We start from the raw sequence: 16,639 nt of genomic DNA on the forward strand, positions 1-16,639 counted from the left end.
TGCCTCCGCTGACAGAGCCTGAGAACGCAAGAGATGTGATTCGGTTGGAATGTGAAGCAGGGGAGGAGCAGCCAAGCTGCAGCAGGAGCAAAGAACAAAGAGCAGGAAGAGGGGGTGCTGTGGGGGGGCGGACACAGGCCGTTACCTCCAGTTTGAGGTCTGACACAGAGACCCCGGAAATAGCCTGTGCAAATAATCGTAGGCTCGAGAGAATCTGCGAGAAGAGGGGAAAAGAAAGCGAAAGTGGGGGCTTCTTTGCTGGAGGAATCGGCAACTGCAAGCTGGGATGAACAGGCCGAAGACTGAGCTCCACAGTGATTTGTGAGTTTGAGCAATAAACCTGAGATAATTACTACTGGAGTTGTCTCGCGTCTGTGTGGTAGAACCAAGGCATTACACAGGGGCGCTATAAATTATTATCCCACTCACTCACTCTCACAAACAACCCCAGTCTGTAAGATTTACACATTTTGCTTATAATACCAGACACTCTTGGACTTAATATGCCCAATCCTAAGTGTAGAGCCTCCAGCCACAGGAATCATGTATCATGATAATGGGTCCTTTGTCCCTTAAGCCCACCAAACTGGGGAGGTGCATGCATCTATTGTATTTTGATGCTGGTGGAATGTATCATTGTGACCCTGTCTATAAAAAATAAAAGTAATAGAAACAATTTAAATACATTAATTATAAATAATTTGTTAGGGGACATTCGGCACAGAAACATGTGTGTATACCTTTAAGGAGTTTCTGAGATTAATTGGCTGCAGGTGACCGTTGCTATAAAGGAAAAAAGCTGAGTTTTGTAGCCTGCCTGCAGGAATAACACCCACCAGAGTTTGTGTTTATTTGCTTAGTAATAAAGTCTTCATTTTAGTTTGGGTTTTTATACCTATGTCTCCTGGAGTCACTCTGTCCTCTGCCACCGGCTGGAAATCCCCCTCCAACAGGTTATGGGCCCAGTCCCCAGTCCTGAGTGGGCAGAGACAGAGCGTGAAAAGAACCCAGAGACTGGAAGCAACTCAGCGTTCCTCAAGCAGCTGGCTGTGTGAAGGCATTGGCAAGGAGTGTCTCTTTGAGACCAGGAGCCGAACATTTCTTCAAGCCACGTGTGAGTAAGGACTGAGTGGAAAGCTGAAAGCTGGGTGGCGCCATGGCTGGACTTGGAGCAGGAGCTCAAGGGGGAGCTTCCTATTTTCCAGTAGAGAACTGGGAGAGTCCAATTATATGTCATGGAGTTTACAGATGCAGGCGTTTTTAAAGAAAGAACAATGTTGGACTGTTATTGTTAACCCTCCTGCAAAAGAGGAGGATGAAGAAGTAGATGAAGCAGACCAAAGGCTGGAGGACAAAGCTTATGCCAATTTAATTTTGAGTTTAGAGAAGTCCCAGTTATCTCACGTACGAGACCTTGAAACAGCAAGTGAGATTTGGCAAGCAATACATATTAGAGACACTGCTGGCAGCAAGATTACCCTAATGAGAGCTCTGTACCGAGCCAGACTAAGTGAAGGTGAATGTGTTTCAACACACCTTCAAAGAATGCGTGATTTATTTTCACAGTTAAATGAACTTGGGGAACATTTTTCTGAACAGAGAAAGGTTTATATTGTGCTGTCTTCGCTTCCTGAGTCATGGGACAATTTAGTGATGACTCTGGAGGCAATCCCAGAAAGCCAATTAACAATGCATTTCTTAACTGGGCGTTTGCTTGATAAGGAGGAAAGACGCCATGAGAGGAAGGCCACAACCCCTCACCATAACTCCAGAAATGGGAGGCAATCCAGTAAAAGATATGCAACTGATGAGGAGCGGCAACCTAAAGAGGTTGTAGACCACAGAGAGGAAGCAGCTTTCACAGTCAGAAGATGCTATCGTTGTGGGTCAACCAAGCATTTAGTACGTCAGTGCACTGTGTCTGTGGGAGAAAACACAAGAAAAGGGAGGCCTGCGTTTGCTGGGAAGCAAGGAGACAGGAAGAGTCAAGTCCAGTATGTTTCTGCAGCAGTTCAAGGCACCAGTCATGACGTTGGACAAGACTGGATTTTAGACTCGGCAGCGACAAACATTTTTGTTAAGTCTGCACAAACCCTTGTAGAAAAGCAGCCTTGTAAATCTGTAAATGTAGTACTAGCTGATGGAACAGTGCATGAGTCAGCTGGAAAGGGTAGTGTGAATATCAACTGTTTAAGTGCCAAGTTTACCAATGTTTTATGTGTACCAAGTTTAGAAAATAATTTGCTTTCAGTTACAAGTCTTGTTAAGCAGGGATTTAAAGTAACCTTTTCTGGTTCAGGCTGTAAAATAGAGAAAGCTGGAAAAGTGGTTACAGTGTCACTACAAAATGGTTTGTTTGTTTTGAAATACCAGCTAGTGAGCGAGTCTGGGGCATGTGTTAAAGCCTGTAATAGAGCCTTGCATGATGAGTGCCAGCATCTGTGGCATCGTCGTTTGGGGCATGCCAATTTCTGCAGTATTGCAAAAATGCCAGAATTAAGCAAGGGAGTTAAAATGAAAAAATGTTCAGTTTTTCTAGACTGCAATACCTGCAAGGAGTCTAAAAGTAAGCGAGGGTCTTATCCTGAAAGTACTAGAATTAGCAAGAGGCCATTTGCTTTAGTACATTCAGACCTTTGTGGGCCATTTGCAGAGTCTGAAGGAGGAGCAAAGTTTTTTTTTTTTTGTTCTTGTGGATGATTATAGCCGATATACTTGGGTATACTTGCTAAAACACAAAAGTAAAACTGGTCAACTGATTAAGAATTGGGTCAACTCTATAGAAAGGCAGTTTCCCTACAAAGTTACCCAGTTGCAGAGTGATCGTGGAGGCGAGTTCATGTCTGAAGCCCTCCAGGTCTGGTTGAAAAAGCATGGTATTAGTCACCGTAAATCGTGTCCTTTTTCGCCTGAAGAAAATTCAGTTGCAGAACGCAAGATAAGGTCTTTACAAACAATGCTAGATTCTATGCTATGTGATTCTGGCTTATCCAGGAAGTATTGGGGGGAAGGAATTCTGTGTGCTAACTACATACAGAACAGATTGTTTCATTCTACCATAAACAACACCCCTCATTTTTTGCTTTATGGAAAAAAACCCTTTTTGGACAATGTTAAAAACTTTTGGTTGCTGGGCTTGGGTTCACATTCCAAAAGGACAGAGAAGGAAAGGAGAACCCAAGGCAAAGAGACTTAGGTTTGTTGGCTATCAAAGTTGGTCAAAGGGGTATCGTTTTGCACTAGGGCATGGCAGAGTTGTAATATCAAGACAGGCAGAGTTTTGTGAGCAAGATGGTTGGGTTCATTTACATGGAAATTCAGAAGTTGTTTTATCTTCTGATGATACAGATAAATTTGTGAAATCTGAGGAAGAAAAGCCACAAATTAAAGAAAGTTCTAAAAGTGATAGTGATGAGGATTCAGGGGATGAGGATCCCAGTACACAATCTCCTAAAGCTGAACCAATTTCTCCTGAGCAGGATGAATCAGAAGGGGAAGATAGTTCAGAGGGGGAGAGTGTTCAAGTTAGAAGATCACAAAGAAGCAATAAGGGGGTACCGCCAGAAAGGTTTACTATACAAGAAGTTAAAACTGTTGATGTGAAAAAAGAACCTCGTGATTATGAGGAAGTTTTAAAGTTACCACACCAGGAAATAGTAAGGTGGAAAAATGCAATGAAAGCAGAAATGAAATCTTTAGCAGAACACAATGTGTTTACCATAGAGCCATTGCCAGAAGGAAAAAAGGCAGTGGGCTGTAGATGGGTGTATAAAATAAAACTTTTGGCAGACGGTGGTGTTAAGTATAAAGCCAGGCTGGTAGCACGAGGCTTTACTCAAAGAAAAGGTGAAAGCTTTGATGAAACCTTTTCTCCTACTGCAAGGAGTGAAAGTGTGTGCTTATTGCTAGCTCTTGCAGGACAACGTGGGTTTAAGGTAAATCATTTTGATATTGAAACAGCTAATCTTAACGCAAATCTGCAAGAAGAAATTTTTATGAATCAAGCACCAGGTTTTGAGGCAGGAGAACAGAATTCTGTATATAGGCTGAACAAAGCAATTTATGGGCTCAAACTGTCAGCTAGAAATTGGAATGAGTGTCTTGATAATGCTTTAAAAAATCTTGGCTTTAAAAGAAGCTTAGCTGATAACTGCTTGTACACGAAAGGAAAGGGTGATAAACAAGAATTATGTTTGTCTTATGTTGATGATTTGCTTTACTCTACAAAAAGTGACAAGCAAGTGGAAAAGTTTGCAGAACAACTAAGAAATGAATTTAAAGTAAGAGATTTGGGTCCAGTAAAAAATTATCTCGGTTTAGAAATTCAAAGAACAAACGATGGAAGGTTTTTGTTGAGTCAAAAAGACAAAATTGGGAATTGCTGTGCGTGACGTGTAAATATGTTCTGTTCTGTTTAAAATACTATTGTTTCTGTTTGAATGAGAGGGGGTGTTAGGGGACATTCGGCACAGAAGCATGTGTGTATACCTTTAAGGAGTTTCTGAGATTAATTGGCTGCAGGTGACCGTTGCTATAAAGGAAAAAAGCTGTGTTTTGTAGCCTGCCTGCAGGAATAACACCCACCAGAGTTTGTGTTTATTTGCTTAGTAATAAAGTCTTCGTTTTAGTTTGGGTTTTTATACCTATGTCTCCTGGAGTCACTCTGTCCTCTGCCACCGGCTGGAAATCCCCCTCCAACATAATTATGTGAAGCATTTCTGTTCCCCTTCACCCATTTTTTAGGATTGGTGTGCAATATCATTATCATCAATTATTCCTGCCGTGGAAATAATATCTAAGATTTCAAAGCCTGGAGGAAGAAAATCTGCCCCCACTACTTTATGAAAGGGATTCAAGAAACAAAGAGCTGCTTCGGAGAAGGCCTCACCCGTTCCTTCTTCCTGTCAGGAACTTCCTTCCATTTGTCTCCTCTCCATCCTTTCATCTTTCTCCCTCCACCATCCATCTATCCCTGTCCCCATCTCCTCTCCCCTGGAACTCACCAGATTTCTCCAAGGGTCCTGGGAGGGAATGCTCAGAGGTTGTGGGGAGGGATGCGGGAGACAGCCTGACCAGGTCAACCGTCCATCTTCCTCCTTCCATCCTGGCCAGGGTTGCAGGTTCAGTCTCAGCTAGGTTTGCAGGTTCAGCTTCCTGAGGAGCGCAGAAGCCAGAGCAAGTTGAAGCTTCCAGGGAGGGAGGGAAGAAGAAGCCAAGGGAGTCTGAGAGCCCCTGCAGGGATTCTCCTGCCCAAGACATTCTGCTGCTCCTGGAGAAGCCCCAATTGGGCACCCCCTTCCCAAGGAACCCCACACATTTTCAAACACCTTTGGCAATTCCTTTCACCTGCCTATCCCACCTCCCTTCCTAAGGCTGGCATGGCATGCACATTAGTGGCCTGAGAGTAGATTCCTGGGAACTTAAGAGTCAATCTGCAAAGGACTGCTCTGAATACATGGGTGGCCCTTGCATGGAGAAGAAGGAAGCCTCCTGCTTGCATCTGGATCCCTTGGGAGAGGCGGTGGATCCGCCCACTGCTCCCTCTGCCCTCGCTGCCTCCTCCTCTGTCCTTCTGCCCTGCGAACACCCTTTGCTCTTGTTCCTCAGGGGAGAGAGGCAGAAAGAGCCTTCAAACCCATCCGTTTCCTCCTCTGCTCCCCCTCCTGTCCTTTTGGGAAACAGGAACTTTGGTCAGGAGTAAACAACTTAGATGGCAAGTTTGCAAGAGAAGCACTTTGGAGCACTGCTTGCTCCTACTATGTGTGCGTCTGTGTGTGTTTGGACGTAGAGGACAACATACATGTTTACACCACATGATTCCTTAAAGAGGGCAATTCTTTAAAACCGAAGGCCATTTCTACAAAATGGAAGACTTCCGAAGGCAGCCTTTTACAGGGAAATTTTTGCGTGTTTATATATTGTTGGAAGCTACCCAGATGGGCAGAGGCAACCCAGTCAGATAGGCAGGATGAAAGTAATAATAACAATAATAATAATAGTAATAATAATAATAATAATAATAATAATAATAATAATAGCTTCCTAAGCCTGTCCTGGGACATGGGTGGCACTGTGGGTTAAACCACAGAGCCTAGGACTTGCTCAGACGGTCGGCGGTTTGCATCCCTGCGACGGGGTGAGCTCCCGTTGCTCGGTCCCTGCTCCTGCCAACCTAGCAGTTTGAAAGCACATCAAAGTGCAAGTAGATAAATAGGTACCGCTCTGGCAGGAAGGTAGGCAGCGTTTCCATGCACTGCTCTGGTTCGCAAGAAGCGGCTTAGTCATGCTGGCCACATGACCTGGAAGGTGTACACCGGCACCCTCGGCCAGTAAAGCGAGATGAGCGCAGCAAGCCCAGAGTCGGCCACGACTGGACCTAATGGTCAGGGGTCCCTTTAGTTTTTAAGCCTGTCCTGATTGGCATGCTGATCACAGACTCTGTCCAAACAACCCCTTTGAATGCAACAGGGCTTCCTATTTTTAATGCTATCAGTGGGAACAGTCAAACCACGAAGCCACTGATCAACCAGAGTTTCCTGTTTTGACCAAGCACAGTTTGAAGTTAGCTTAATATCCCAGCTTATTCCAAAGCTGGCAGCTGCAGTTTCCTGGTTTGGGCAAAATGGAAAGTTTGTTAGCTATGGCTCATAAGAGATTGCCTGGTTTCATCACAGTTCACCATCAGGGTTGGCCCAATCATGAGATAAGCTGGGATAATTAGGTCAGGAGGCAGATGCAGGGAGATATGGGACCAGCACGTTCCCAGCTCCCCTGTTTGTTAGCCTTGCTGCCAGTGCAGGACCACACCTGGTAAATTTGTGAAGCTACCCATGCAGAGTCCTTCTCTTTTGCCCTCTCACACTAACGGTTGGGTGGGAGTCCTTCCTGGAGTGATGCATTCTGGTTGTGGGGGCCAGGAGACTGCGGTGGCGGCTAGAGTTTTTGGTTTTAATCTTGGGTCAACTTAGGTTTTATCGTAACTTTGCTGCAGCAATGCATTAAAAACTGTTCCTATTTTTAACCCAGATTTTCAGGCTGTGATTCAGTCACCTGAACCTGGCCATTATCCTAATAAATCTTGCAACAACCTTGCAAAATAGGCCAGTGTTATTTAATGCAAGTACACATGGGATCGCTGAGGCTGCAAGACGTGCCAAGAGATTTTTACCTCAGTGGAGAGAAAAGAGCATTTTGGAAATGAAGGCAATTTAGAGGAGGAAAACGAGGATTGGTGGAAGATCACCTCTTCTGACGTAGCTTCTGCTCTGATAAAATTCAGAGTCACTTGCAGCTGTTTAAGTAAAGTAAGAACATCAGGAGATATGATCACAAACCTCCCATGTATAAGAAAGTTTGGTCTAGCAAGCCTTTTTAAAGTGGATTAGAAAGAAAGTGCAGGGAGGAGGAATATTCACCACCAAAGCTAAACAGAACCTCCATGTCTAGAGGCACTGGACCTGTGACCTCCAGGTGCTGGAAACCCAGGTGAGAGGAGGGCACTTACCTTTCCCAGAAGCCCCTCAGTGTCTGGGAGCAGGGTCTGGTCTGTCCCCCCTGCTCTCCCATTGGGCCACCGACTGGCATCCGCAGCTCCCCTGAAGGAGAGGACACCATCCCCGGAGTGGGGAGGACTGGGAGCCTGTGGGGTTTCCCACCCTGAACGAGGGGGCTGCATCGTCTTCAGGAAATCCTGCTTCTGGGCCTCCCAGTGCTGCTGCGGCTGCCCCTCCTCTGGCTCCTGCTTAATTTGACATAAATCTGCCCGAGGCAGAAGATCCCTGATGGTCCCAACTTGGCCGGCAGGAGATTTCCTTCCTTTGCACTCCAGTCTCTCCCTTTGAATTAGTCTCCTGGGTCCCTGCTCTTCCATTTTTATGCCACCCTGTTGGAAAAGAAATAAACACAAAGTAAAATAAAACCCAAGAATAAAAACAAAAGCCCATTTTTTAACGATTAGCCAATTTTTGAAATATATTATTACTCTTTCTATTTCTGATGTTCAGGCTGTGAATGACAATCATTATGTCACCTAAACGGCTCCACCCAGGGACGAGGGGAAGTTATCCAAAGAAACATCAAGGTTTATGGAAGTACAAATAATATTTGGGGGTGGGGGAACCAAGGCAGAGAGGGGGGAATCCAAAAACAACCCATTGAGAGGACTGAGCATGTTCAGTGGACAGGGAATGCTGATCCTGGCTGCAACTTCTAGCATGGTGGAAAGGCAGCAACAGATCTTTGTATATGATTAAGGCTGCAACAGACCCACCTGACATTTAAAGTACATGGCTTCACCCAAGAAATCCTGCCAGCTGCAGTTTGTTAGGGGTGTTGAGAACTCTAGCAATAAACTACAGGTCCTGTGGTTCTCTGGGGGAAGCCACGTGCTTTAAATGTATGGTATCTGCACAGTCTAAGAAACAAACGGACAAAAGGAATATTGACCAACAAAATCAAAGAACTCACTCCAAAATATTTTAAATTTGTTGGTCATAAACTCTCTTGACTGAAGACACTCTAACTTGCAGTCCACTGGCTGCATACAGCTAGCCAAGCCTCAGGGTGTGTCCTGCTAGTCCCTGCCGTTTCCATCTCCTGATCTTCTAGGATGAAGATCTCTGTCTGTCCTGCAGAGAAAGATGCCTAAGGGGCCCTTAGAGAGATCTTTTCAACTCCAATTTCAGCACAAACCAGGACAGTGCTGAAATGGGGTAAAAGCCCTGCTCTGGAAATAAATGATCCCTCTGGCTGCTCTTTAAAGAGGATTTCTAAAGACCAATCTGAAGGGTCTTTTTTCCACAGATCTCATTGCTAATTCAGAAGGGTCTTCTTGTGCTCTTATTTCTCCTCCACCCCAGCACTGGGGTTGAGTGAAATGAATTGAAATGAAAGGAGTAATAATCTGAACATGAATAGCTATTTTCAATTTCGCCTTCCTCAGTCTTTTACAATACTGTCTTCAATGTTTTTATTATCATTAATTCATTTCCATATGCCACACTTCTGAAGAATCCTCCTTTCCTCTGCATTCTCAAAACTGTCATCCACTTCAACCCTCAGCCTTCATCTGAAAACTCTGCTGTATTACTGAGGAAGGTGGAAATAAAACAATTAATGAGACAGGTTTAAGCCTGTCTCACTTATTCACACGCAGACACAAGAGGTCACTAGCTTTGATAGATTGGGGAAAGATCAGATGCGTTCTCCGGGGAAAAGATCTATTAGCTGTTTTATTAGCCGTGACAGAACAACAGAGCCTCCATGTGTAGGCACAGTGTACCTTGATTTGGGGCAGGCAAAAGAAACCATTTCCTTGCTAAATGAATCTGATGGACATTATTGCCACAAGATGCAATGATGGTGGTGGCTATCAAAGGCGATCAGACCAATTTACGAAGGAAGGCGATAGGTTTATCAATGGCACTGGCAGAGGAAGGGGGGGCAGGAGTAGTGGCCTGCAAAGGGTGTCAGGGGGGCTGCAGAGTGAGAGGGGCACCTCCCTGCTGCACTGCTCTTCCTCCCCCCCCCCCGCCTCCCCTTCACTCTCCGCCGTGGGGAGGACCGTCGAAATGGGCTGGGCTCCCTGATGAGGGACAGGGACAGGGGCGGCAAAAGCCCCAGGTAGGCCGCTGATCTGTGAGCGACTATATGCATCTACCGTCGCGAAGCAGCAGCTGCCTTGGACCCCTCATTCTGCCCCTTGAGCTCAGGACTGAAGGGAGCAGCTCCCCAGGGTCTCCGGCAGGGTCCGTGCCAGCCTGAGCCAGAGATGTTTGCCCCTGTGCCCTCCTGCAGATGCCCTGCCCCTCAGCTGCGCCCCTTCCCCTTCCTGCCCGGTTGGGAGGCGCCCTGCAGCCTCTGACTCCACTCGGGGCCTGATACTGCCAGGCGCACGTGCTCTCCCCCTCCTCCTCCCGCTCCTGCCCCCCCCCCCCGCCTCCTGCACCTCGGACTCCTCGCTCCGTCCCTGCACCGGAATCCGGCTCCACTCCGGGGAAACTCGCCAGGCCACTGCCCGCTGCTCCTCCGCTCTCCTCGGCGGGGGACAGGAAAGTGCAGCCGCTCTCGAGTCCCCCTGGCTGGCCCCGTTTCCTGCCTCTCTGAGCATCGGAGCTCGCTGGCTGTGGGTTGGGCCCTGGGAGGCTGCGAGGCTGGATGCGCCCCCTTGCGCTGTCCCTCAAAAATTATTGTATCATTGGAATCTACCTGGCATCTTATATGCTATCCAGAATGTTGCACAAATAAGTCTCCTTGTGATCTGATGTGCAGTCACTGGTTTCCTTATCAGCAAATATTTTCAGAAAGCTGGGACGATGCCACCCTGCAGCCATAGCTGTCAACTTTCAGATTTGAAAATAAGGGATCAGCAGCCTCACCTGCCCCGGGGACAGTCTACAGGATATCTAACAATCCGGGATAGCAGCGGGAAATGGCACTGGAATAAAGGAATTTCCCGCAAAAAAAGGGAAGGTTGACAGCTATGCCTGCAGCCCGAATGGGTAGCTGGAGGAGGCAGTCCAGTTCCCAGCTCTGCTGGTTGGGATCATGCAATCACTTAGCTCCAGCAATCGACCTTTCCAAACCCTCCAACATGTCTCTGATGAAAATAGGAACATCCCATTCCATAAATATAATTTTCCTATTTATATACCGCACATCTTATTACATTGCCCCAGCCACTCTGGGAAGTTTCCAACATATATAAAAAACATAATAAAACATTAAACATTTTCAAACGTCCCTATACAGGATTGTCTTCTCAGAGGCCCCGGGGGTCGGATAACTCCATTCCCTCCAGCATTTCTTCAATGAAAATAGGGAGACCCTAAGGAAAAGCGGGACATTCTGGGATCAAATCAGAAACCAGGATGGCATCTCTAAATCAGGGACATTCCTGGGAAATAGTGGCACTTGGAGGGTTTGTCTTTCCCTGCTTTATCATTCGCTGCCTCTGGTCTCCTGCATCCATTTAGCAGAGAAGGGGAGCGGTTTTGGCCTTCATACTTCTCCACCCCCACCCCACCCCCAATCTAACCCAAAACACACACACCATTTGGGAGTGAGGACCAAAAAATATAAAAATCATTTTATTATTTTATTACTTATTTTTGCAGTTCAATCTACTGTATCTATAAATTTTATTGTTTATAGCCAATGGCCACCACAATACAATATGAGCACAAATCACACAGCTGCAAAACAAAAGACATTGCATGCACCAGACCAGGATAAATCTATAGTGCCCAAAATTTATTTTCACGGTTGTTTCAATGGGAAGGATATAGGGCAGCAGAGTCCAGGTGGTGAGGTCCAGATTAGAGTTTCTATCATCCTTGACTGTCTGCCCTGCTGGCTGAAGCGGATGGGAAGTGGACAACAACATCTGGGGACACCTCAATGGTTATTCTGTGATATACAGAATCTACAAAGGATTAAGGCACTGATCCAGAAGAGAATGAACTGAGAAGAGGCCCCACTGAATTATCTTGGAGCAACTGTAACTGTAGTGTGTCAGTGTGATCTGTCTGAAGTGAAACAGAGGAAGATCACTATATAATAATAATAATTTATTATTTATACCCCGCCCATCTGGCTGAGTTTCCCCAGCCACTCTGGGCAGCTTCCAATCAAGTGTTAAAAACAGTACAGCATTAAATATTAAAAACTTCCCTAAACAGGGCTGCCTTCAGATGTCTTTTAAACATAGAATAGCTGCTTATTTCCTTCACATCTGAAAGGAGGGTGTTTCACAGGGTGGGCGCCACTACAGAGAAGGCCCCCTGTCTGGTTCCCTGTAACCTCACTTCTCGCAATGAGGGAACCACCAGAAGGCCCTCGGCGCTGGATCTCAGTGTCCGGGCTGAACGATGGGGGTGGAGATGCTCCTTCAGGTATACAGGACCGAGGCCGTTTAAGGCTTTAAATGTCAGCACCAACACTTTGAAGTGTGCTCGGAAACGTACTGGGAGCCAATGCAGATCTCTCAGGACCGGTGTTATGTGGTCCCGGCGGCCACTAAATGTTAATAAGCAGAAACCTGTGCAGAAACAGAGACAATACTGCTGATGTGAAAGAAAAATGTTTCATAACAAACTATAAGAGAATTCAAGGGAGAACGTGCCCGTGTTTGAATAAGCAGAAGATTGTACAGTGGTACCTCAGGTTACATACATTTCAGGTTACAGACTCCTCTCCTATTCTTCTCAGTTATATGATTATGAAAGTAATGTTCTTTTGAATAGCAAGAGTCTGGCCACTGTATAGTCTGTAAAAAGGAACTATCACCTAGAATAGCTATTTGGCTTCCTAACTATAAGCTACTCTGTTACTTTGGATATCATAAAAATTCAGAGACAGACAGACTTTAATGTTGTATACAGTGTAAGGCTGGGGAATTGAGAGGTGGGGAGAGCGAGCGGGGGGGGGAGGGGTAGTACACTTTCATTATTTTACGAAGTTCATATGCAAGGTGTTTGTGTTAGTGTGACATGGGTAGCTTCTCTTCCTTTTCATTTATTAGTTTTCATTGGCAGTGAGAAAGATCGGGGGGCCCAGGGCACAGTTGGTTGCCTTCAGTTGACTGCAGTAAAGGTGGCGGAGGCTGAACCATTTTGAGGAAGAGATTGTTGTAATTCTTGGTTTGGTCCTTCAAGTAAAGGTAAAGGTAAAGGGACCCCTGACCATTAGACCCAATTGTAGACAACTCTGGGGTTGCGGTGTTCATCTCGCTTTACTGGCCGACGGAGCCGGCGTACAGCTTCCGGGTCATGTGGCCAGCATGACTAAGCTACTTCTGGTGAACCAAAGCAGTGCACAGAAACGCTGTTTACCTTCCCGCCGGAGCAGTACCTCCGGCGGGAAGGTAAATATCTTCTTAAATATAAATATTCTTAAATAAATATCTACTTGCACTTTGACGTGCTTTTGAACTGCTAGGTTGGCAGGAGCAGGGACCGAGCAACGGGAGCTCACTCCGTCACGGGGATTCAAACCACCGACCTTCTGATCGGCAAGCCCTAGGCTCTGTGGTCCCTTCAAGTACTTGTTGAAGTACTTGTTGAAGTACCCTTCCAAGTACTTGCTGTTAAAGTTGTTCCGTGGAATTCCTGATCTGGACCTTGTGTGGAAATGAATTCTCTCCATCACAAAAATAAGTTTTGAAGCTTTACCGCAGAACAGTCTTAAACAGTCTAACAATAAAATAAACATGATAAAGTAACACGTTGCAAACAATGTCCAGTCCTTTATGTAATTCAGTAAGCTTTCCTCTCTCTGGTCCCAGAGGGAGATCCTAAGCTTCTTCAACATTGCATGACTTATTTGCAACTGCTGCTGCTGCTTCTCCTAGCCATCTCTAGCAAGAACACACTGGCTTCTCAAGTTTAAGCTTCCTTCCGTGAGAGCTCTGCAGCTTATGCCTCCAGCGATGAGTTATGAGGAAAGATCCAGCCTCCTCTGAAGCTTTTGTCAGAGTGGAACCTCTTGCCTAAGTCTAAGAGAAACTTCCCTTTATAGTATTTTTATTACAATGCATTCAAGCACAGCATTATATGGACATTAAACTTATAGCACTTGTTCCCTTCCAAGTAACAATGACACTTACAAACAGGTTATCACTTTCTTTTTCTATGTTTGCTTCGCATGCCAGAATGTTCTCTCTCTTTCCCCTCAAATGCTCCAGGCGACCACAGATGAGTGTCTAAAGAGAAACCAAAAGCTCAGAGTTTGGGGGTGGGGTGAAGCCTTGAATATCAGGTTGCCTCCTAGTCCCTGCTATTAGATTTCTATTTGGTAAGTGTTGTAGGAGTTTTAAGGTTTTTTAGCTGTATATTTAAAAAACAAGGCTCTTGTGAGATGTTTAATTATTTTGTTATTCTGACATTGCATTGCACAGGAGCACCTTTGCACAGCTGTTTGAATTTTTTATATGAAAAAAGAATAAGAATGCATTCTAAAGGGTTTCTTTAGAAGCAGAACAAGTATTTTATTTTTAATAACAGAGGAAATGATGCCCAATTCTTAGTGCTCATCCTGGCTTTAAGATTAGCAGCCACACCCTCACAAAAAGGTATGAAAGGATTTTGTTAGCAAGATTCAAGGTTAATTCCTGCCTTGTATTCCTGGGCTGCCTCTTCCTTGAGAACCAAAATTTTAAAAGATGATGCTGTTAAGGTGCTACACTCATTATGCCAGCAACTTTGGAAAACTCAGCAGTGGCCAGAGGATTGGCGAAGGTCAGTCTACATCCCAATCCCAAAGAAGGGCAGTGCCAAAGAATGTTCCAACTACCACACAATTGCACTCATTTCACACGCTAACAAGGTTATGCTTAAAATTCTACAAGACAGGCTTAAGCAGTATGTGGACTGAGAACTCCCAGAAGTGTGGGGATTTGGATCCAGAAAAGGAGCAGACGGGGAAAGGTTAAGCAGAATCCCACCCACCCACTGCACCACCCTTAGGTGTGCTCAGCCTTCGCCTGCTTCATGACTCCACCTAGCATGAGAAGGCAGGATGGAGCTCCAGGAAACAGGAAGTGGTCCTTCAACCAGCCAGGACATCTCAGCATCACAGACAGATCCAGTCTCCTGCTGTGGAGTCAAGAGTGGCCCTGGGATGACAGAGAGAGGAGGGGAAGGGGCCAGGGACAGAAGGAATGGCAGGGCTTCAGATGCTCCCTTGGACTCCTCCCCTGACACCAAGGGGAGCACCTCTTCTGGGGCTGAAAGCATTGGCGTGGTTTGATTTTATCAGCATTGCAAGGAAGCATAGAAGGAAAGGTAAAGAACACCTAAACAGTTTATTAAAGTATCTGTGATTTTTCCCCTGTGTGAGTTCGTTGATGTCTTCTAAGTGTTCCACTTTCACTGAAGCTCTTTCCACATTCAATACATTTGAATGGTTTCTCCCCTGTGTGAGTTCGTTGGTGTATTCTAAGTGATCCACTATCACTGAAGCTCTTTCCACATTCCATACATTGAAATGGTTTCTCCCCTGTATGAGTTCGTTGGTGTATTCTAAGTATCCCACTTGTACTGAAGCTCTTTCCACATTCAACACATTTAAATGGTTTCTCCCCTGTATGAGTATGTAGGTGTATTCTAAGTGTATCATTTCGACTGAAGCTCTTTCCACATTCAATACTTTTAAATGGTTTCTCCCCTGTGTGAGTTCGTTGGTGTATTCTAAGTGCTCCACTTTCACTGAAGCTCTTTCCACATTCAAAACATTCAAATGGTTTCTCCCCTGTGTGAGTTAGTTGGTGTATTCTAAGGTCTCCACTTTCACTGAAGCTCTTTCCACATTCAAAACATTCAAATGGTTTCTCCCCTGTGTGAGTTCGTTGGTGTATTCCAAGTTTTCCACTTTCACTGAAGCTCTTTCCACACGCCGTACATTCAAATAGTTTCTCTCCTTTGTGACTTTTTTGTTGTATCCTCAATTTCTTTGTTTCCCCCCATAAATTCACATGTGGCTTCATAGAATTCTGACTTTCATCTTCCTCACCTGTTTGGGAGTCTGGGAGGAAAGAGAATCCTGTTAGACTTTCAAGAAAGACAAAAAGGGAACTAAATACATGTCAATCCCAATCTGTACCTTCTCTCATTTTAACACCTTCATTCTCCACTATCCTCTCTAGGTTCCAAATTTTACGAAAACTGATTAGATAGTGGCAAGAGCAACACATGATCACTCCATTCAAACTTAATAAAGCACCATCGTTTTATAATACAGATTGTCAGGGAACTGCCATCGGAGCCAGAGGCAGAGGGAAGGCTCCAGAGGGATGCCAGAGAGGGTCCTAGTAGGGAGAGAGGCAGCCCATCTGCTGGGGAAGGAAATCAGCTTAACACCAGTGGTGAAGGGGGGCAGATGGGGGAATCGGAGAGGAGGCTCCAGGACTCTTCACCGGAGACCAGCGGGGAGAGCACAGGTACTCCGCTGCCCACATCCTCCCTGTGCAGAAGACTTCCACGCAGGGAGAGTAGGAGGAGACTTGGCGTCAAAGAACTTCTTTGCTGGAAGAAGTTCAAGAAACGCCCACTGACGGATTCTGCCAGCGACTGAGACAGCCACGGGTGAGAGGCTGTCCAGACAGAAAGGGTTCAACCAGGCAACCTAGCCAGGAGGGGCGGCAACTTACACACGAGCAACCCCTAGAACCATTACAGCAATCCGTCAGTCACCGACGTTGCTTGTGCGCAGCCCCAGAGAGGCAGCACGATGAGCCAAACCAGGGCAGCCGGAGAGACGGAGCAAGCAGCTGGAGTGCAAAGTCTGATAGAGAGGAACCGAGACTTGGAACAGCATTTAGCTCTCCTGACGGCGCGGCTGGACGAAAGACGGACTCAGGATGCACAGGTCAGACCCACCCCCATCGCAAGGAAGGTACCGGGGCTGGTACACAAGTTTGGGGGGATTACAATGCGTTCCGAACGGGACTATAATGCGTTCCGAACGGAAATAGAGTACGCTTTGGAACTGCAGCATAATGACTTTGCTGATGACGGGGAGAGGGTAGCCTACATTGTGGGGCATCTGGAGGATGGGGCACGGGAATGGATCAGGCCCCTAATGGCGACGCAAAATGATGCCTTGAAGGACCTTAAGAAATTCTTCCAGGCAATGAATGCAATGT

The 16,639-nt window shown here is 45.9% G+C and overlaps 2 protein-coding genes across 5 annotated transcripts in view; both read right to left on the reverse strand.

Annotated features, from left to right (window-relative positions):
* LOC310756526 (uncharacterized protein) overlaps nt 1–16,639 on the reverse strand; it is an 82,615-nt gene that overhangs the window by 47,005 nt on the left and 18,971 nt on the right. The window contains exon 1 of one of the 4 annotated variants that reach the window (XM_083600744.1): nt 10,207–10,563. The exons of 1 other annotated variant lie outside the window; for it this stretch is intronic. The gene's annotated coding sequence lies outside the window, so the exon portion shown is untranslated. Of the gene's footprint in view, nt 1–7,504; nt 7,634–9,946; nt 10,081–10,206; nt 10,564–16,639 lie in introns of those variants that run through there. 2 more of the 4 variants (XM_083600755.1, XM_083600757.1) reach the window with 2 other exon arrangements.
* LOC310756734 (uncharacterized protein) overlaps nt 1–16,639 on the reverse strand; it is a 39,243-nt gene that overhangs the window by 2,785 nt on the left and 19,819 nt on the right. Inside the window, exon 4 of the mRNA XM_083601371.1 lies at nt 15,496–15,519. Coding sequence (XP_083457497.1) covers nt 15,496–15,519 — 24 coding nt within the window. The remainder of the gene's footprint in view (nt 1–15,495; nt 15,520–16,639) is intronic.

Source organism: Podarcis filfolensis (genome assembly GCF_964270895.1).
Source record: "Podarcis filfolensis genome assembly, chromosome: 2".
Classification (NCBI taxonomy): domain Eukaryota; kingdom Metazoa; phylum Chordata; class Lepidosauria; order Squamata; family Lacertidae; genus Podarcis; species Podarcis filfolensis.